The sequence below is a fragment of the Nannospalax galili genome, unplaced genomic scaffold (assembly GCF_000622305.1).
Source record: "Nannospalax galili isolate Female #2095 unplaced genomic scaffold, S.galili_v1.0 scaffold278, whole genome shotgun sequence".
Classification (NCBI taxonomy): domain Eukaryota; kingdom Metazoa; phylum Chordata; class Mammalia; order Rodentia; family Spalacidae; genus Nannospalax; species Nannospalax galili.
In genome coordinates, this window is record NW_008347536.1 from 4,205,597 (window position 1) to 4,228,717 (window position 23,121).

At 36.2% G+C, this 23,121-nt stretch overlaps 1 protein-coding gene across 4 annotated transcripts in view; it reads left to right on the plus strand.

Annotated features, from left to right (window-relative positions):
• Dlg2 (discs large MAGUK scaffold protein 2) overlaps window positions 1–23,121 on the plus strand; it is a 2,328,307-nt gene that overhangs the window by 545,318 nt on the left and 1,759,868 nt on the right. The window contains exon 1 of one of the 4 annotated variants that reach the window (XM_008844176.2): window positions 3,768–4,095. The exons of the other annotated variants lie outside the window; for them this stretch is intronic. Coding sequence (XP_008842398.1) covers window positions 4,066–4,095 — 30 coding nt within the window. The 5' untranslated portion in view covers window positions 3,768–4,065. Of the gene's footprint in view, window positions 1–3,767; window positions 4,096–23,121 lie in introns of those variants that run through there. 4 annotated transcript variants of the gene reach the window in all.

Consider the following 23,121-nt stretch of genomic DNA (forward strand, 5'->3'; position numbering starts at 1 on the left):
TCCTTGGGAATTAATCTTTCCACCAAGAAGTCCATTCCTTCTTGAATTTCTCCCCAGGATGTTATACACTATAAAAGGCCTCAATTAGAAGCCCAGAGATGCACCTAACATGTAGGATGATTCCAGGCTGTTTATCATTAGTCTTTATAGAATCCAGGGTACCATAGGCTAGACGAAGCCTTTGGATGTGTGTGCCGCACTCCCAGATTTTACCTATGGAGGCAAGACTTGCCTCAGGACTTGCAGTATAATGAGATACAAAGAACACAACTCTTTGTTGGTGTCACCTTCATTGTCACCTAGCTCAGGTTACATACTCAGGGAGATTCACCTGCCTATTTCTTTTAATATGTATGAGTACATATATGTGCATATATTATACCTCATATGTGCATGGCTATCATATGGACAAGGAATGTATATGTATAATGGGACTTTAAAAATGTATCAGAAAAAATGAAACATTATAAGCGGAAATGCTATCTTTCTCTAACAGTACAAATAATGTATTTTGTGTCTCTGAATGTCAGATACCACATGAGATGTCAGACTATTCTTTATGTCTGCTTCAAAAGGCTTAGATTCTAGCACAAATAAATAGTGAATATGTTTTACTTCCATATTTTTTCTAATCTGTTGGAGACAAACAAATGAAAATAATGCATTTAAATGGTTGTGGTATAGATTTAGGGCAGGTACATTATAATAGTAATATGCTGGTATCAAACTTTCAATGGTAGATTTTACTAAAATCACTATATCCCAGACATGTCATCATTAACCTTAAGACATATCAAGTAAAGCAGTTTGCAGGATATGGTTTCTATGTTTCCAAACATTTCCTCTGAATTCACAGGCTCAATTCAGAGCTACATCTGTAGAAAAAATGCTTCTAGCCAATGTCTTGTTAATTTTAAAAATAATGTTTCCCTTGAGACAAATGAGTGAATTATCTTCTATCATCTTTATATCTGAGAAAAATCAATGGAAGGTAAGGACTAAACAAAGCTGCACCCTAACAGGCTAAGCTTTAAAATATAATGATTTTACCTGTAATGGAATATACATATATTATCCAATTAATCGTTTATGCCAAATACAAACCAATGAGTAGAGTACATAATAACGTGTAATGGATGTAATATATTTGTACTCTTTTAACATTCTATGAACAATGTTCTTTTTTCCCCCAAGCAAAGACTGGATGTTCACTTTGTGAAATGACTGTTCTAAACAGCTCTAATAGAATCCCAGCAGATGTGTTTAAGAAGCTGATTGTATAAAGCTGTACAATATTATTGATCTATGCTGTTTTCAAATATAACAGAGGGCATGACATTCTTTTCCCTCCCAATTTCTTATAAAATCCTCTGGGATCCCCTCCAGAAAACCTTGACTGCTCCATCCTGGGCTACACACATCTGCTTTTGTCCTCACAAGACAATGCCCAAGTGCTTACTGCTTGCTTTGATTTGCTTGCCTTTGCTTACCTGTTTGTCATCATGTAATTAGACTCTCAAGTATGTGTTGAATGGATGGGTGTGTAGACCAGGCAGCCGGAAGATAGAATGGAAACTAATGCTAAGCAGCAGCCCAATTTAATGAGTGATGCAGACATTTAACCTAATAATCATGTAATGTGCCCTCCAACTGCACATGCAGCTGTTAGTGACCTGGGAGTGCCTACAGAGTGCCAGGAGCAATGCCAGGCTAACCTTGTGTTTCATTGTGATCCAAAACACTAATCACTCCCTCTGCCAATTTTCCCCATCTCAATTTCTTCCCCCTCTTTTGGAAGATGGAATACAGATCCAAAGCTACCTTTCTTCCAAGAATTCTTCCTTTCTCTCTCTCAAACTTTTGGCTATCTCTATTTTGATTTATAAAAGCTCCGGACTTAAGAGCCATGGTCTTTAAAATTGGCATCAAAATTTAGTTGCTAGGTTCTTAGGAATTCAGTTCAGCTTGTCACAAGTGCTTTGCCAACATTAAAGAGCTAGAGGGATGCAAAGTCTAATTACATGAATATGGTGCTCAGAAACATGCATATCATAGATATTTTGGCTGAGTCAGGGAAGCATTGTGGTTCCTGAAATTCTCAAGGGCATGATGGTGCTCTACTCTGACATAAGCTTGGGCAGGATTAAGTTAAATTGATCATTGTAAGGAGTCAATAAGTGAGATGACAGACAAATCAACGCGTCTGTAACCTCATCATAGTACTGAACTATAACACAATTACCTAATTGAACCTATAGTGTGGTTTTATTTATATTGCTTAATATGGACATTATCTTAAGTTTATTATATCTGTAGGGTAACAGTTCAGAAAAAAATATTTGTAACCATGAATACATTTTTATCTACTTTAAAAGGTTGTACTGGATTGAATTTAGGTGATTCCTTCACTCTCACTTTTCTCTCTGAACACATATCTGATCTGCTATGAACTAAGGAAGAAAAACCCTTAAAACCATTGCTCTCATTTTGGTAAAATAATGACACATCAGTTCCTGAGACATTCATCTATTTAGCAATCAGGAGAGTATTGAGGTTCAAATGTGAATAATTCATGAAAGGTAGGAAGAAGTCTTAATACTTATTGAAAGTATACTTATTTTTTCCTGAATGATTGGTAATGAGTGTTGGGTAAAGGAATGGTCCTACTGTTATTTGAGGAGCAAATTGAAATGTTTGTGTCCCCTCTTCTTAATGTGTCTTGTGGACTAGGTGACTGTATTTTCTTTCTAGAGAAAGGGAAGTGTAGATTTCCCATTTTTACCGATCAAGTAGTACTTTCCATCTCTCCTTGCATCTGACTCCCCCACCCCGCCAAAAAAAACCTCTCTTCTCCGAGATCCCCATCTCCTCGTGTGTGTTTCAGACTGTCTCTGCCTATGTATCTAAAATGACGAAACAAAGTACATTGTTGTCTAGAGCGTGACACTCATCAAGCACCCCGTAGCAGTCCCTTAGCAGCTTCATAAGAAAGGAAGGAACTGAGGGAGAGGGAGGGCTAATCATTTGACTGTTAAAACGCTGCAGAAGGGAACAAAGCTCTGCCCACGTAATAAGTGCCTGCAGACAACCAGTCGGGAGAGAAAAGTTTGGGAACGAACTCATTTTTTTTTTTTTTTTAATTCTGCCTCACAATGTAGAACTTTTGTAAACACGTTAAAGCTTCCTCCCACCCCAATTTTATAATACACTTACTTGTTTAAATATTTAAGTTGTTCATGCATTTGTGTGTGTTGTAGAGCATACATATGGCTGCACAAGTTAAAGGGGAAATTTAACATTTTCCAAGTTGATCGCCCAAATCCACAGCCTCTTTAGGTCCCCGGCCAGATTTTCCTTATCCAGCTGTTAGTCATTTGTAAGAAGCTGCCCTTGTAATTGCGAGTGAGCTCAGCTGTGATGTATGCAGCACGGCGTGCACCTTTGCTTTCGCTCATGTCTTTGTAGTCATTTAGGCTCCCAGGAATCATGCTCATAATAAACAGCTTCTTATTACCCAAAGCCGCTGTTCTGGCAGCAGAACGACAGCCCTTTGATAGATGGGCCGGGTAGTTTTTTTGTGTTGTGCTTACTCAGAGTTAGTAGGAAAGACTGGGGGGTGGGGGGTACTTTGGCAAAGGAAATCTTATGAGTATATTGAAGCAGCAGATCAGAATTCAGAAACAAGAGCGAGAGCTGAAGTGTGAGTCTCTGGCGCTTGGTGTAACACTCATCTCCAGGATAGAGCAGTGCGGGGCACTCACGTCAGCCTGGCTGCCCATCTCGGAATCCTCTAGGAGACCATGCAGCTGCAGAGCCCAGCAAACCACCGGGAAGTTTTGCCGGAGCGGATTTCTAGGGGATTTTCTGGTGCCTAGGAGAATCCTGCTTGCATTGATCTGTATGGAGGAGGGCTCGAGTTTCCCATGAGGGGCCCCCTTGGAAAAGCCTTCTGTGCAGAATCCAGGCTCCGCTGCTCTCACTGTGCTATTTACTCAAAGGCTTTTCTCACCTTTGCTGGTTTGCTGTTGTGATTTCCATGTACTGAGTCCTGAGTAGGGATCCAGGATGGATTGCCTGTGCATTGTCACCACAAAGGTAGGCTAGGAAACAGAGTTGTTTTGTGCAGCATTTTTCTCTTATTATTCCGGTTCTGTAATTAAACAGCTCTGCTAGGTGCTGCCAGTTCATGAGATAAAGTGATTAGTGTAATTTACTTTGCTGGGCATTTTGTTCCCTAAGAGGGTTTGAGGGTTCTGTCTTTCTGTGATTTCAACTTCTAAAGTGATATTGTGTGTTTGTGCAAATGACAGAAGAATGTGCTAGTGGGTTTCCTCTTTTTCTTTTTTTCTTTAATGACAGGGTTTGCGTTTTTGTCTATTTATAGCCTGTAGTTGAAACGTCTTGGGGAGTGGTGCTGCTCACACATCCTTTTAACATACCATATCTGGGTAGTCTTTCTGAGTGTGATAATTAGCTTTTCATTTAAAAACCATGTCCTCTATGCTTGAAGAAACCAATCAGCTTTACTGTAGCTTGACATTTTGTTTCTGATTGGAGAATTCTGCTGTTATGCATTTTAGTGATCTTTTTAAAGGAAAAAATATATATCTTTAGGCCCTGAGGTAAAACAAACACAATATTTAATGTTCAACTGATTCTGTTTTGACTACAATCAAGTGAAATGTTTGGGTTATCAGGAATAAAAATAAAAGTGAGAGTGGAACAAAATGACCCCTTTAATGGGTTATTTTACAGAAAACTAAAACTTCTATGTTTATTGTATTCTGTCATCATTTCTTTCATTTAAAAAGTATTTCAATTCTGGGCCCACTGGTTTATCTGAATAAAATTACCATTATTAAAAAAAGACTAATTAAAAGACACTCATTAGCTTGCTTTTCATTTTGCACGGAGGCGTATGACAAGTTCCTATGAGCCATGTCCTTTAATATCTGCCATTGACTGGACACCACTAAACATGACATTATCAGTACTCTGACATGTAGGATTCAGTAAGTGTAGATTTCTCACTCTGTTTTGTTTACCACTAAATAAAAAGTTAATTTTGAAGCCACAAAATGAAGTTCCACACTGTATGGTGTTAAAAATATCTTACTATTTTACAAGTGCAATTCAGAAAATCTTAATCGACTTCTTCCTACAGACTAAGCATCTCATAGTGCAACTTTGGTTGATCTTAGCAAACTTAACATCTACAAAAATCTAGTTTTACAAGTTGAAAGGCTTCTAGATCACACAAAACTTATTTTAGTTAAAATAAATTTCCTAGTGCTTAGTTTAGCTTTTACTATAAAATCAGGAAAGCAATCAGTTGAAATAAATGAGAACTCCAATGTCAAGTGGCAAAATGTATGTCCTTGTGGAATCTAGGGAAGAAAGTATACTTTTTAGTGTGCTGTACCATTCCTGAAGCACTTGGTGTTACTTTTCCTGGAGAATACAGTTGGATATAACCTGCATGTGTTTTATAAGTGTTTATTTTCAAGTCATAATAATTTTATATGCTCTTAAGCATAATAATTTCCTTAATAGAGTTATAAAATAATTGTTAGCAACAGTTCAAAACTGGCTATCTTTTACAGTGAAAAAGTTAAATCCATACTGAGATTCAAGTTCCTTTAATTTGTATAATATCTGAAAAAAAGGTTACATGCTTATATTCAGTTACCAAGGTATTAATGGCCTTAAGTACAAGGACGAAGATATTAGTTTGTCTTAAGTGTTACATAAAACATAAATATCATTATTATAATATTGTGTTTCATCATGTAAACTATGTGTATTCAACTAAACATTTATGAGAATTTCTGAGTTATTTTATTTGCTATTTATTCAGCTATTTACTTTCATTTTAGAATGTCATTTCCATCTTCTCTAAAGGACAAATATATTTACAATAAAGTTACACAGCAGTGTTGACATGGTCAGTTGGCATGGAAGATGATGAAGATTCCCTGAAGGACTTCGGACTGAAATCCCAATCCATTTAAACTATCACCATTTACAATTTAGTATTTTCTGAGGATGCCAGGCACCACATATGCCTTTGCTCCACCCTTCCTGGGACTCATTGGCAGGAAATTTGCCAACATTTTAGATGTTTTAATTATATCTCTCAGTTCAACCTCATCTCTTGCTCCTCCTGCATTAAGTATACTTGCCAGCAGCTGTGGCTGAGCCACTCTAGAAGGTTCATGTGAGACTGAACTGTCAAGTCTCCTGATGTTTCTTCTTCTTCCATGGTATACCTCAGTATTACACCTGAGAAACAAATCCCTTCACTGCTACCATGGCAGCATCTTGATTCCATCTTCCCACCCTGTGTTGGCCTAGAAGATATTTAGAGGCCCCAAGAACACTGTGGAGATAAATTTTTCTTCCTGTTTTTGCTCCACTTATTCTTAAGAATAAATGTTAGAAGATCAATGAGAGGAGAGAGTTTTGAAAATTGAGAAGCATTACTATATATTGGGTTTATTAGGCATGTTGGAGAAGCAGTTTTAATTTTTTTTGTATACAAAGGGAAGGAAATTACTGACACCTTCTCTGGTAGTCTAAATCCACTGATAAAATTATCCTACCTTATATCTTATACTGATTAATTAGCATTTGGAGGGTCCAGTCCAGTCAGACTGATTGGAAGACTGTCTCATACTTGAAGTCTCATCTTTTAGACCAGGAGATCAACCAAGCAGCTCAAAGTAGATTTTGCACCACAAGAATTCCAAAGCCTTTTCAGGTGCTCAGACACCTGACTTTTCTAAGAGTATTGAGTCATCTTTTTTATTGTCTCTGTACAGTTTCAGTTTCAACTCTTTTGTCACAGACAGCACTACTGAGAAAGAAAAATAATATGACTGAGTGTGAGGAGCAGGGTGCTGAAGGAAGGCTTTGATTCGAACATTTCTTCTGTTCCTAGCTTTCAAATTTGGCCAACTTATTAAATGTCATTCCCTTAACCTCCATTTCTTCATGAAAACAATGTCTAAGAGATGATGTCCTAAAGCATTTAAAGTAGTAAATATAAGAAAGATTTCAATATTGGATCATTTATTCAATAACTTATGGTGATGTAAATGAATCTTTCTGTTTAGGAATGATCAGTAAGTAAAATAAAATCATCTCAACTCTAATTAGATATACTGTAGTATCATATTCAACATTTTTGTATATTGGGATTTCCTAAATATGGTTTGGATATCTTAAATATTATATCAAGAATTTTGATAGTTAAACTACAAGGAAAATAATGGTATTAAGGCAGAACCGTGCTATTGGAGGATTGACCAATGATAATGTAGCTTCAGCTAACAAGCAGAATGTTCTAGACTGAATTAAATAAATGAAAGTAGCCCATTGAATTTTTTATTGTGAATAAATTCCTAAATATCATATTCAGTAATATATAGAATTAGAAATACCAGAAGAAAAAGTAGAACAAAGAAAAATAAAAGTAAATCTGTTCTTTATGACTTTGGGAACCAGAGCAATACCTATATATATGAAGAACAGTAATGAGTAGATTTAACTGTACCTCTAAGGTGTTTCACTCTCTATTTTTAATTTAGTATTATTCTAGGTGTGTTATTTCTGAAAATGACATTATTCAAGTTCATTGAGCAACTTAAAAGGTAGTGGTAGGTGAATTATGCATTCCTTTAATTTCAGGTGTCCATTAATCATACTTATAGACACTAAAACAAAGCTTAAAAAATCTACAAATAAAACTGTAGTATGTTATGTTAAATTACTGCTATAATTTATTAATGAAGGCATGATGGTGCTGTTAACTTTTAGTACTTTTAACAGGCCAATGTGCATAATGAAATTGAAATAGAATGAAAAGTGGACCAGGCAGCATAAAGGAAGGTTTTATTGATGTTATTAAGAGTACATCTGTTCTGTAAATATGATTTGCCTCTCTACTGCTGTCACTCCATAATCTTTTACAAGAATTAAGGTCACTAATAAGTTTAGTTCTAAAACATAAGTTGTTGCTGGGAATTTGAAAACTGTCTTTATCAAGGATTTTTATTATTTAGTATCGTCCTCAAAAGAAAAGGCTATATATCATTCTTTTGAAAATGAACTCATAGACAAAGATTTTTACAATAGTTTTTCTGTGAGAAGCTAAAGTATGTTTTATATTCATCTATTGAAGTTGAAGAGTTGTTCAAATTCTTATTGTATGATTTTTTTCTTGACTTAGAACCTTATTTCTGTGCAGCATTGAATAGAGAAAATGAAGCAAATCACCAAGGCAACAAATGGTTTTCTGAGTGGTCCTGTGTTCATAGACAAATCATGCAAATGTGCAGTTACGCCTCATCCTATGGCAAAGGCAGCATACCCACCATTCATTTTATTCTTCTCACAAGTATTTATTGAATATCTACTATGTGCTTCTATACTACAAAGCATAGGGTTAAACTGGACAATCTGTTCCATACAACTTTTAGTCTAATTGGCAAAACAGTTACTTTTGGAAATGACAGTGATGTGTATTAAGTAGATGAATGTAATTGTCTTGGAAATAAGCATAGGATATCTGAAGAATCTAATGAAGTTGTTTGCAGTGTAATCAGGGACAATATCAGGGAAGGCTTTGTTAAGGAACTATTGTTCTGATATGTAGGACAGAGGATACAATGGAGGTGAGTGTGTCTGAGAAGTAAGAAATACAAGGTGAGTAATAGGGAGGTGTTCAGTTATAAATGGCCAAAAGCTCAGATGTGTATTATTTTAAAGGAAGTGGGAATCCCTAACCATTATTTGCAGTGCTTCCAAATCTTTGTTTTTCCAAACTTCTTTCTTTTGTCATTCCCCTGGTCTACATTTTTTTTCTTTTTTCAGTTTTCTGCCACATATGCCTTTGCCAATTCTTGGACCTCTTCAGAAAACATAATGGTCTTCTCTTTCACTAATTGGATAAATTTCTCTGAACTGTAGTTCTCTCATCCGTAAAACTAAAGCATCAGTTTTCATGGTTGTTTTGGGGATGTTGTGAGTTTAAATAAGCTAGGATTAAACACTATAATAGCATCTAACACCTTGGACTATTAATACCATTAATGTAATAGTTCACTTTTCCTTCCAGGATAGGGGTCCATCTAATACCTAAGGCCCAACAGTGTCACTTTCTTGTGGAAACTCTGCAATATTCATCTACTGAAGCTGAATACTTGCTCAAATTCTTACCATAACACTGTATGATTTTTACCTCGACTTAGAACCCGAATTACTCTTTTGTTTTTTATCACACTGCCCTATATTTTATCTTCCAACAATCTTTAAAATGCATGGATAAGATAGTATTTGAAATCTATGGTTTTCCCATCCTTCATTAAATTAATGGACATGGTGCTTGGCTGGCTCCCCATGTTCCAATTTTGGGAACATTTGCTAACTATAATTCTGTCTAGATAACTGTCTACCTGCCTCAAGACTTAATTTTTAGGTCTCAATACTTTCCTAAAAATTATATTTTTTTCAGTGTAGATTCATCCTACATCGCCACATATCCTAGTTAATAATTATATACTGATTTGTGTGACTATTTTCTCTATGCCTCTCTCTCTCTTGAAACACCTTCCATGTAAAAAGAGGATATATCGTTCCCTGTTTTTATATATGTAATGCCTGGCACTTGAGAAGAGCTGAGTTTTATTAAAGCTTATTTACTCTTCTCACCAATCCAGGAAAGATCTTGCACATCTTGAAAGTGAGGCAAATTCTCACAGTAAGAAATGGTGTAGTGGAGGCTCAGACTCGGGCCTTTAAAGCTTCCAATCTTTCTCACTATCATTTTCTCCTAGTTGAATCACATCAAGGTTATTCAGTTAAAATCTATCATTGATACTGTCTTTTAAATTTATTTCCTTTTCAGTCTGAATATCTATTTAAAAATTTAAAAATGTGCCCACAGGATGCTTATTTTAAAAATTATTTGCAATTATTAATATAGTTGTAGATTTGAGGGCACTTAGTCATAGTTTATTAAAGGAAATGTTTAGAAATGAAATAAAATTTCATTCTATGAATGGCATCAATTATCTGTTGATACAAGTGCAGGAAATTGTTTTTCTGACAAACTTGAATATCAGGATGCTATTTCACTTTATCAGCCCTTTTGATTCTGTGACTAAAACTCAAGGTTCCATGAGGAACTATGTGTTTAAAGGAAGTGCCCTTTATAAGAATTTCATGTGAGTTTTATTTGATGAGACAAAGATAGATCAGCAAAGGAAGTCCAAATAAGAGTTTGCAAATCCAATGATATTTCAACATTTATTGAAACAAAATTTGAAATTAGTCATCTTATTCTCTTTATAAAGTACAAAAGAATTCATTGCTTCCTCTCATTATGCATCCATTATTTCATCTGAATGTTTGTAGAAAAGATTTTCTTAAAGCAGATTACTCAGGATTATAGCTGCCTGAGAGACCCGTCACGTTGTATTTATGTATGTTTCACCAAAGGCAATTTAGAAATGTGCATCGTGTCAAGATATGGAAAACAAAACTGGGTTTTCTACTTATGTTAGTAATATTAAGTCAATTCAGTTTACCCTCTCCAAGTCTTATTTTCTCAAGTTTTAATTAGGAAAATAATATGGATTTATCAGTACTTCCATAGTATTATTGTACAGAAACAAATTAATTTATATATTTGAATAATATGAACTATTGTGTACATGGTAATTGCTTGAAAAAAGGGAATCCTATGTAAATTTGGATTTAAAAACTTACCATTAGAATTACTTTAAAGTAGAGAAAATGAGAACTGTGTCTATATGCATTAGAACTAATTTTATACTAATTTTACTGACATAAGCAAGTTGGCCTGACTTACTTGTGGTCCCTCAGAGAATTGAGTATGGAGTGGTGAACAGTTGTCATCGAGGACTGAATCTGGCTTAGAGAGCAAAACAGCATAATGTTTGAAAGTAGAGCCTTCCGAGTTGGATTCTTATGTGGAATAGTTTGCTACATATTATTCCTGTGGCTTGCAAACAACAATTTACCTAAATCTTGGTTTTCTTATTTATTAAGTGAAATAGTTGTGCTTCATGGGGTTGTGTTTTTAAATAAAAGCCTTCATTTTTCCACAAATATTTACCAAGCACATACTGTGTGCCAGACATTATTCTGAGCAGGGAAGAATACAGCAATAAAAAAAGCAAAACCAAATAAAACTAACAAACAAAAAACAGGCAAGATCCCTGCTCTCTTAGAACTTACATAACATTAGGACGAAGATAGAGACTATTATATTAGTACGCACAAATAGAATAAACGGTCTCTTAGTAAGAACTCATGTGCTTAAAAATGCAAAAAACTCAAATGTGGGATGATGAGTACATAGCGATATTGGGAGTGTGTTTAGATAAGGTAGGTAGATATTAGATATTGGTGATATACATCCCAGAATAATTGAAGAGTAGTGCAAAAACAAACACGCAGAACCCAGAGAAGCAGTTATCTGCTACATAGACACAACACATAACAATTTTTTTCAAGGGATTTTATGGAATTTTTGTGCATTTCATACAAAACATCTTGATCATCTTCATACCCCCTCCCCATCTGCACCCTCTCATAGCCCTCCCAGCAGATATACATCTGTCATTTATATTGTCAAGTTAGTGTACCCAGATATCAAGTTAGTGTACCCAGACGGCTCTCAGTACAAATTCCTCCATTGGGGTCTAGCCGGCCTATGTAGAGTCACTCCCTTAAAAAAAAAGATCAGCTCTGCCTCAACCAACAGTAATCAGCTGCCTATAGTTCTTCAGCTAAGATTGGGGCCTGCTGCCCATTTCCAAAGTTTTCTGCTGGGTTTTTGTTTCCTTGAGTGTGCATGGGTCTTGGACATGTTGACGCCATTGCTGTAGATTCATAGATACAATGTCCCAGGAGCCTGTAAGACTCTGTTTCCATTTATTCATACAGTACACACACATTTAGCTGTGGCTCTTCTTCTATTCTTTAATTCCTTCTTTGCTGGGAATCTGACACTTAGGGATAAAATTGACAGTGAGATCAGTGATTCAATTAGCTGGTTACTACACTGAGAGCAAATTTCTACTGCCTAGCTGTAAAGGGGATTACCTCAGACTTTAGTGAGGAGAAAGATCCAAATGTTTCACCTTTCTCTTCATTTGTGCATTCAAAACCAGCACCAGGTTAGAAAACCCATAACTCTAACCCTCACCCCTCATGTCTGTTCTAATACTCCCACCCACACATGCACATTTCTTTGTATCTAAGCAGTTCAATTCTTGAGCTTTTTGAATAACAACAGGTTTTGTGAGAAATTGATTTTATATTAAATGAAAAAATTCTTGGGCTGTAGAGATGGCTCAGCAGTTAGAGCACTGACTGCTCTTGCAGAGGACCCAGGTTCAGTTTCCAGGATCCACATGGTGGCTAACAACCATCCATAACTCCAGTTCCAAGGGATCTGTCACCCTCTTCTGACCTCTGTGGGCATTGCCCAATTTGGGTACACTTACATACATGCAAACAATATGCTCATACACATAAAATAAAAACAATAAATAGAATACTTAAATTAAAATATTCTCATAATTTCTATTGCTATCTACCTAGCAAGTCAAAAAGTAAAACTTCCAAGGAAAATGTCTTCTCCCTGTAGTCTGTCCCTATCTCTGCCCCAAGGATGCCACTCTTTCAGATGTCATGGTAAGAATAGTGAGAATTTCTCTTTATTTTCTTTTTATCCTAATTTCCAATAGTCCCAATCCCTGTTTACATTCCAGCCAGAAGTCCTTTACACCTCCTTCCTGACTCTTACCTAAACTTCTGCAATAAAAGCTTATTCTCCAGCCTTTTGTATATTCCCACCTTTTATATTGTCAACACTACTAATTGGGACCTTCCATAATGTACAAACATGTGAGGATGCAATTTACAAGCAAGAGTACAATCTTTCCAGGGTTCCTTGTCCCTATTGCCTGATGATTCAGTGAAATTTGCTTACCACCTGAAATGTTATGTCCTCCAAAATTATTAGAGATGCAGAATCTGAGAATCCAAGCTACAACTGAATCTGAACCCATATTTTAATTCAATCTCTAGTCAGTTTGTATCGCAAATTGGTTTTGTACACTAAAAATTTAGAAGCTGTGTTTTGCAGTGTAAAGTTGGTGTTGCTTAGCATGACACAAATGGTCCACTCTACCCTAATCCTTTTAAGAACTTTCCTGTCCCAGATCCTATCACCCTTCATTCCTTCATTCCTGGACAACTATAGTCCAGGTGTTTTGCTTCCCCTAAGCTATCTGAATTCCATCCTCTTATTTCCTTATACCTGTTTTACTTTATACCTGGAATGTTCTTTCAACTCCCTAACCTGGCACTTGCCTAATAAACTCCTTCTTAACCTATAAGACTCACCCAACATACAGACTTTGCAAATAGTTTCCTCTCTATTGCGCAATCTGACGGAGCCAGGCCTGCTCTAAGTTCTCAACGCATTGTACACATCTTAGTTAATTGTATTTCATTATACGATTAGTTTTTACATGTGAATGTCTCTTTCTAGGATGTGAACCCTAAAATCAGAGAAAGTTCCTTAGTTCCATTTTGAGAAAGGTGACTTGCTTGGTATTGGGAGGTATGTTGTGCATGTTGATTCATTCTTTTGCAGGCATTGATATGCATCTGAGTGTAGAATAAGTAAATGAATGAGTGGGTAATGCATTTTTTAAGTTCCACAATCATGCATGCTTATCTGTATGTATATGTGTATATATGAATACACATATATTTGAATGTATCTGCACATATATGCATGCATGCAAGTGCATATATGTATATATGTATGTAATCTTTACTTCATAAATAGATGCAAAAATATTTTCACTTTGATAATAGATATTTCAGCTGAGGCACAGACAATAGGTGAATTTACATATGAATCATTGGTAGGCCTGAAATGACACTTGAAATGTCATTTTATTATAAGAGAAATAGCTAAAAGTCCACACACACAGAGACACACACACCAGGAAAAATAGCAATTGGGTCTCATCTATGAGAAATCAGCTTATCACGATCATAATTTAAGCTTCTTCAATTCAAGTATAAGAATACCTAGAAGTCAATTGCACATTTTTATTCAACAAAAAACTAAAGCAGTCAGATCAGGTTGTCAGTCTGAGAAAAGATTGCCAAGTCACATCCATTTAACTTCACAGTGATTTAATGTGACATGATGCTTACTATTTTTTCAAGGGACAATGGCTTGACTTTGCAACATGTATAAAATATGTTTACTATAAATACACAGTAGTGTTTTGTTATGTGGTATATTTTCACTTCAAGAACTTTAAAATTTGTTAGAAAGCTAGTCAATGTGAAATGTTAAAATTATTTCATTCTTCTAAGGTATATGCTCATCAAAGTATTGGCTAAATAACAGCATGTAACAATGTTACTTTTAAGGCAGGATGTACCTGCTTCAGGAGACAAACTTCTCTAGGAAGCTATACATAGAAATTTTGATATACTTGGTTTGTATTTCAGAGAATAAAATGTATTGGTCCCCTTGAATTATTTTACCCAAAGTAACCTTCAAAAGGAACTTAAAAAAACACCATAATGATTATTATTTGGAACTTGTCCAATTATCCACAGATGACAGTAGCACTAAGTAAAAGGGGCCCTGAGTGCATGTTATATTTGTCTGTGTTTGAGCTGTAAATCAACAGCTTTAGGTAGTTTCAAATGCTCCTTTGAGAATATGCTAAGACACTCCTAGAGAGATATGGCTCAGAATAATCAAATATACCACTTTTTTAAAGTATAAAGGTAGTAAGTAATAGAGATTCTCATTGAAGACTACTTAATTACAGTGAAACAAAATGAATATCCAAAAGTCATATTTAAAGATATGAACCAGACCATTTTTCTTCCCTTGCAGGAATTTCGGTTGTAAGAAAACATAAAAGTGTTACCAATTTTGCTTGCCTCTCCTATATTTTATACTTTTACAAAGAAAACTAGAAAGTGATTTTAAATATTTTCAATGATGAAAGAATTGAAAGTCATTTCCTAAAGAAACTATCAATAAAAAATGTACACTTTTAGCAACATAAATTCTCCATCCCTAGTTTTGGTTATACATCTCATGGGGTTTCAAGTTATAGTGTTTTCTTGCTAGTCTTTTAAAATAAAACTGTCCTGAATTCATGCACATGCAATTTACTTCAGCATTGTGAAGTTCTATTTAAATCGGGGACAGATCTAATTGCTAGTTCTTCCTGGCTGATGACTTGGTATTATATATGGCACTTGAACCACAGGCGCCTGTGCATTCTTCATTAAAAATTTTCCCGAAAGACATATTTAGAGTGCCATTAAGACAGATCGCATATACAAGTAATATACATGGAACCCTAAGTTTTGGTGAGTTTTCACAGGATTTAAGTATTTGAGGAAATTCTCTGGTAAGGGATTATTCCGTACTTTAAAAAACATTTTATTTATTATTTTTATTTTATGTGTATGAGTGTATTGCCTGCATGTATGTGAATGCACCAGTGTTGTGCAATGCCACAGAAGTCGAAGAGGGCTTTGGATTCCCCTGGAACTGGAGCTAAGGATGGTTAGTAGCTGCCTTGTGGGTGCTGGGAATCGAACCAGGGTCTTCTGCAAGAACAGTCAGTGCTCTTAACCACTGAGCCATCTCTCCAGCCCCTATTCTGTACTTTTAAATTGATGGTGTTCTCTGTGTATTTTTCAGAAAACAATGGCCAGTATATATGTATGTTTTGAAATCCAGGAAGATTAGAGGAACAAATTCATATGCATTGCATATTTAATAGGTTGTAATTATGTCTTTTCAAAGGCTCAGATTTTAAAATCCTTTATTCTTTGGAAATATGGTAATTGTCCCCTTTCCTATGTAGTTAATTATAAATTTCAGGAAGAATTAAGTCTGCTAAATATCTTTACTTCTTTTCTTTGTCTCTACGGTAACAGAATAAAAGTGAATTGTTTTCATCTTATTTCTGAATGGCATTTTTTTCTTACAAAGAGCTGACCTTGGGGTTCTTCAAATTTCAGATTTTTTAAGACTATCAATTTGTTAATCCAGGAAAAGTATTTTTACAGACAACATTTAAATATGTTTGGGAAGAAAATGGAGCTAGATATTGTTAAAAGTCACAGTCATTCATGTTTCCATGAAACTTTGTAGTTTATGATACAATAGACAAGATCTGCTAATGAAAAATATTAACTTACTGAAGTAGTAGATCGTGCCCAAAATTGCTTCATTGTAGGGAGGAAAGTACAATTTTACCCATTTTAAATCTTCATTGTAGGATTCAGTGACTGAATACAAATAATTACATCTAGCATATTTTATGAGACTGTGTGTTACAGTCTTGTCAGAAGCTTAGAGTATTGTATATAATTGTACATGGCAATAAATTCAGATTTAGAATGCTAAGAAAATTTGGTACAAGTTCCACAAAATGTTAACATATTCTTAGAAATATTAGTAGACCAGTGACTTCTGGTATGTAATTGCAGCTGTATAGTCAAATTTGGTGTCTAAGTTTAACCATCTTAAAACTACTTCAATATTTGGTTATTATTCCTGTCCTCTATATTAAGTGAAACTAAGTGTTGGAGTTCTTGGTATTTGCTAAGCACTTTCTCACACTTTTTCTCATTTAATTTTCGTAGTAATCCTGTGAGGTAAATATTATTTTTTATACTCGCAGGTGAGAATATAAACCGTGGAGCTAAGTAGCACAGGAGAAAGATCTTTGCTTAGTGTTATATAAGCTAAGTATTTATCTTATTACTATTAGAGTACGTTCCAGTCTCTGGTCTAAATATTTTATATGTATTATATCATCCTAACCATAATCTTTTAAATTGGGGCGATCTCTAGCTGTTTTATAAAGGAGACTCTCAAACACACAGAGACTGAAAGAGAAAAATAAGTCCAAATAAAGAACTAATAACTAATACTCCAGCATTTTAACCCAGGTACAGTGAATTGTTCATGGTATTTACCACTTTCTTTGATAATCACTAAGTATTAATGTGGTGATACAATGAATTAGCAGTATGTGTGAAGTGCCTGGCATCTAACTTGTGCTCAGTAAATATTGTTTTATTATATGCCTGAGAAATGACTTCTAATTCCAAGTCCTCCATCACATTGCTGTATTTCTGCTTTGCTAGGAGCCTATTGGTTCTTCCTTTTAGGAACCATGTTCTGATTTGTGTTTCTTTATGTTAAACACAGAAGGGGCTCAGAAAGGATGAGAAAGTTAGCTACTGTGCTCATTTTTCTAAAGACTAAAGTACTGATTGCCCTTGCGTGTTTTATAGCATCATGTCTGGATCCTTGCATAACAGAATTCATCATTGCTGCACCCTGCTGCCCATGTGGAATCACATGTAGTAGAGATAGCTGAGGTGAAATGCTGAAGTCAGTCAGTTCTGTGTATTGTAGTTATTCTGTCCTTTCAATCACAGGTTGTTGTGTCCCACAATCAGTGGTCTTCTTGACCAAGGCCATGGTTGCCTTGATTTAGCATTATCAGACAGCGGGCCTTGCACCTCTAATCTAGAAGGCTCTCTTCTTCCCCCTTACCTTCTAAAAGCTTTAGTGGAAAACAGAAGCATTGTATTTATCATGTTGTTCCTGACTTTCCCAGGCTCTGGCTTCCATTCCTCTGTGCAAATTCCCCTGACCTTTCTTCATTCTTTATTCCTACCCATAAGAATGGCTAAGATGCATTTTCTTATCTTCCTTGTCATGTTTTATTTATCCCATAATACTAACGTTGCTTTGTGCTGTGGAATATTGTATTCTGAACATAGTGGCCATTACCACCTTAGCCAGAACAACTGTGAGTACCTTCAAGGGGGCTGTAAGATCAGGTCTGTTGATTATCTCCTCAAAGAAGGGTTAGGGAGGGTCCTCAGAGCCTTAACTGAGGTTCAACTACTCCTTCTGAGCTTTCCTGCCAGTTGCCTGTAATTTTGCTGCCATTGCATATGGTCTTGGGAAATGCTAGAGTACACAGCATATAGGAGGTTAACTGAAGGGCGATTTCAGTCTATTCAGCTATACAGGAGTCCTCCTCCATGCTACAGTGAGACTATTCAGTGTTTGTGACTATTGGGGGGGAGCAGAGTCATTTGTACTCCTGTAAGTAACCCCTTATCCTTGATTTACAAGTGAGACTAATAAACTCATTGATTTTCCAAGCTAGACTTAGGTGGTATCATTGTTTTGCTTTGTCATTGGTGTCATATCTGGGGTAGTATGTTTTGGTTGCATCTCCCCATTCAAAATTAACAAAACACTTTATAAGCATGTGTTTGCTAGTTTATCTTTTTCCATAGACTGGATACTTCTTTAGATAGTCACTGATCCTTGATATATCCTTATTCCCAGTATGATGGCTATTAATTGTCCAATGAATGTTTGAATCCAAATATTGAATGGTCCCAGTGTTTAGCTGTGTTTTAAAACCACATTATGTTGTATCTCCTACAAGGCTGAGGAATTTTGAATAGTAAGGATTATTATTTAAATGTTTATACTTCTATCTATTTAACATTGTGTCCTCTATGTAATACATGTGTAAAAAGTTGCCAGTGCCAGAAGATGGACAGTACCTGAAAGGGGGAGTGAAGATTGAAAGTAAAAACAAGAGACAGAGAAAAGATACTTGGGAGGACTGTCAGTAGAGACTGCAGCCCCAGTTTATTTTAGCTCCACCTTTTTATACAATAGAACATCAGCGATAGCCACCATTTTCTTAACTCAATTAGTTTCAACAGCTATTTTTCCCACCTGTATCTGAGGGTCAAGGAGCGGTCAAATACTTGTTGTGAACTCCACCATATAAACACATTCCTTCTGACTTTGCAGATTAGGTACTGGTGTGCAAAACACAAACTCTGAGTAAACAAGCAAGCCTGCCACAGCTCAATGTACATAATAGATTAATAGCTCCCAACAAAAGTAAATGATAGAAAAGTAGATGAATTGATGTTTATAGCATTAACATGCAACACTTCCCAAATCAGAAAAAAAAGCGACTCATACTTCTGCCTGTCTCAAAGCTGAAGCCAATGTGAAGGCTTTGGATGTCAAGAAACGTGAACTGGAGGCATCCACACTCACAAAGAGATCTGTATTATCACTACCTTCCCATGGTCCAAGATGCTACAGCTCCAGAGGTAGCTGGAGTGCCCTCAGAATAGTGCCCTAAGGAGAAACAAATTGACTACTCTGCCATTATCTAGTTCTGCCTGACCACTGGGTCATCCATGAAACAGAAGACAACATACTTGTATTCACAGTGGATTTCAAGGCCAGCAAGCAACAGAGTAAGCAGGCTGTCAAGAAACTTTATCCCATTGGTGTGGCTGAAGTCAATACCTTAATCAGGCCTGTACAAGAGAAGAAGCCAGATGTCTGAGTTGCTCCTGATTATGATAATTTGGATATTGCCAATAAAACTGGGATTATCTAAACAAAAACACCACTGAGAATCTCTAAAATTTTAAAAATATTTTTTGATAGTTTAATACATAAGTGCTGTATTTGCATCATTTCTACCTCTCCCTTCCCTCTCCTAGTACTGTAAACCTAGCTAACTACCAATGGCTGGAAAGGACATAGACTAGTGGATTCCCTACTATTGTCATTTTCCTAATCCAATATAATTCCCAACTATTCTAAATGCTTACTCTCACATCCACAGGTAAGTGTAGCTCTCACCACTCATCTGAGAATCATTTCACTGTGAACATTAGAACAACAGGAAGTTTATGCTCTTACTTTGCTTTCTGAAGAACTTGCCTTTCTAAATGGAAAGCTTAGGTCAACATGAATCAGTTGTCATCCTGCTACACACAACTTTTCCAGAAGAAAAAAATGGCTAAATGTCTATATAACCATTTTGTAAACTCCAAAGCACTCTAACAGACTAAACATAAAAAATCTTATTTTTTTGTGGACAAGATATAGTCAGAAAAAAAATCTTCAGTTTTATTTGTTGAAGTTTGCCACTGTTTAAACTCTTCATAGTTGTTTATATGACCAGTTTGAGGTATAGATGGTCAGCACACTTGACTGATTTTCATAGGCCATTATAAAAAGTTATCTGCTAGATGATTAAGTCAGAAAAAAATATAATCAAGGAAGATGAGCGACTTGGAGACATCAGACTGTCTAATTATAAAAGTCCAAAGCAAACGGATAGTTTTTCTCTTAGAGAAATATTTTTCAGTGTTGGTATTGTTGATATTTTAATCTCAGGGAAGTTACATATCAATCTATCAATCTACAGGTGTAAACACTGTGACAAGATTAATGGAAGGTGATGGTAATGGAAAGGGAAAGCTCATTTTCAATGGAATCTGCGTTAACATCTATCGCAAATCTTTGAGGAACAGATCTGGCTGTTGGCTTAGGAACTGACTTAGTTGTGTATGGTCCTTTCTCCTAGTACTCAGAATGGTTCTAGTAGTAGACCTTCTAAGGGCTGGGGACCTGTAAAGGAGGAAATACTCCATAAATCTGGCATGCCAGAGTGTACATATTAAGTGCTTAAAGCGATTCTAATGAAGGAGAATAAAGACTTCTAAGAAAAAGAAAACTCTTAAAATTCCTTTGTCTCTCCACTTCTAGTGGCAGCTTTCTTGACGCAGGTTAGGTCTGTCTCTTTTGAATGTAGACTATACTGGCATGTACAAGACAGGTCTAGATTTTTAGTAACCACACTGAAGTGGAAATCTCTTTGAAACCATCTGCTCCTGTGTTATATTTTTTTTCACTCAAACTCATGGGAGTAATTTCGTATTGGTATTCTAGGGCTCTTGCAGCTGACTCATTGCTAGACCAGAGTGATAAGGCTCTCAAATATAGAGTGCACCTCTTTGATGGAGGGAACATTGAATTATTGGGAGAAAGGAGGTTTGGAAAAGATTCATGAGCAAACACAGCATTCCTTCCTTCCACTTTGACTCATACATCTAATGACTCTCATTTTACAGAAGAAAATAGTGAGGTTTCAGTTGTTAATGTGAGTGCCTCAAAGTTACAAATATTATAGATGACATGTAATCTATAGATAATTATACATTTATGATTACATATTATATATAATGTGTATATGGTTATATATATTCTATATACTGGGAACAGTATACTATTTTGTTGAAGTCCAAAGTATTTTACTCCTCTTACTCTCTGGTGACACACACTATGGATTAAAGAAAATTTAAGATCAGTTTAGGATCACATATTGTCTGTCTCTAGTAAGCCTCTTTGTGTGAGATAATATGCTTGATTAAAACATTGTTGGGAAGGCTTAGTGTCAAAATCAGGTAGCAGAATAGGAGGTAGAGTCCTACAATCTCCACCATTACCGTGTTTTACATTTAATTGTGGATCAGTCATATTTTGTGAGTTCATATATTGTAAATGCAGCTCACCTTTGTCATTGCTTCGCAAAGATATATGCCAAGTAGATAGAGGTCAAGCTTAACAGAAATAATAACAGTGACTATGGATGATAACAAAAGCAATATTCGTCGTCATTAAGAGACCTGAATTACTCCTCATAGTTAGAAACAACTAGCATTTAAATTATTATTATTATTATTATTATTATTATGCTTGTGTGTGTGTGTGTTGTGTGCATGCGTCTCTCTGTGTTAAATAGAGGGGACACTGGTTGTCTTTCTCTATCTCTCTGTCTTATACCTCTGGGGCAGGGTCTCTTATAGATATGGAAGTTCACCTAGGCTGCCTGGCCAGTGAGCTTCTAGGTGCTACCTGTATCCACTAGACAACACTGGGGTTACAGGCTCAGGCAGTCATGGCCGTTTTTTATATGGGTGTTGGAGATTTGAATTTAGGTCATCATGTTTACATAGCAAGTGCTCTTACCCACTGAGCCATCTCCCAGCTCTAAAACTTTAATTTAAAAGCAAGGTGGGAAGAAGCTGGGCATGGTCGCTGAGGCCTGTAATCCCAGAACACGGGAGCCTGGGGCAGGAGGACCTGAGTTCAAGGGCTGCCTGGTCTATATAAAAAGTTTCAGGCCATCCTGGACTACAGTAAGACTTGGTCTCAAACAAACACCCCACCTAAACCAAAAACCAACCAAGAACAACACAAACGAGCAAACAAAATAGCAGGCTTTGGCCTGCTGGCTAATTCTGTTCTCTAATGTTATCTACTGAGATGTTGGACTTCTAACGTAAGATATTACAGTCTAATCCAAATGTAAAGGCTTATAACTTACATTTTAATCTTTCTTTTAGTTGAAAGAACACTCGCTTCAGACTGATATGTAATTTTAAAGTAATCTTATTAGTTTATAAATTCTTTGTCTCTTGGTCTTTCCTCAAGCTGTAATAACATCTTGACAGTAACTAAAGTGCCCAGGTGGTGAGCCTGTTGAGGCCTTAAAACTGGCCCAAAAGATCAGAGAGAATTTAATTAGCTGTGCAAATACTACCCATGATCTGATTTAGGCTAGTTTGATAATGTCTGCTGAGTCATTAGCTGGACTTTTCAGAGACCGCCCATGCCTGGACCAGAGGGCAGAAGGAAGGACTATTAACCAGCCTCTTGATCTTGGATAACGAATTCACGTGATCAGGCTTGTGCTTTCTAATAGCATGTAAAAGTTAGGTTAGCAGCCTGCGGTACTGAGTCAGGGCAGGCACCCTGGCATGCTCACTTTTCACTAGCCGATCTTGCCCTCTGCTGGGTGCCTGTGGTGTCTGCATGGTGAGCTCTCTCTATGCTCCTTTCCTGCTTTTCCACCCTTGATTCAGCACAGCTGCCTGCCCAGGCCTGGTCCTCCAGTACCATGCTCTAAGCTGCAGAATTTCATTCCTGGTCAGTTGAGACACAGTGAAGAGAGGGGATTTATAAAGTTCCTTCACTTATGTTATTTTATGACAATGAAATAGTCACACTCTATCATAGATTATAATTCGCCTTTAATCCCAGCACTTGGGAGGCGGAGGCAGGCTGATCTCTGTGAGTTCAAGGCCAGCCTGGTCTACATAGTGAGT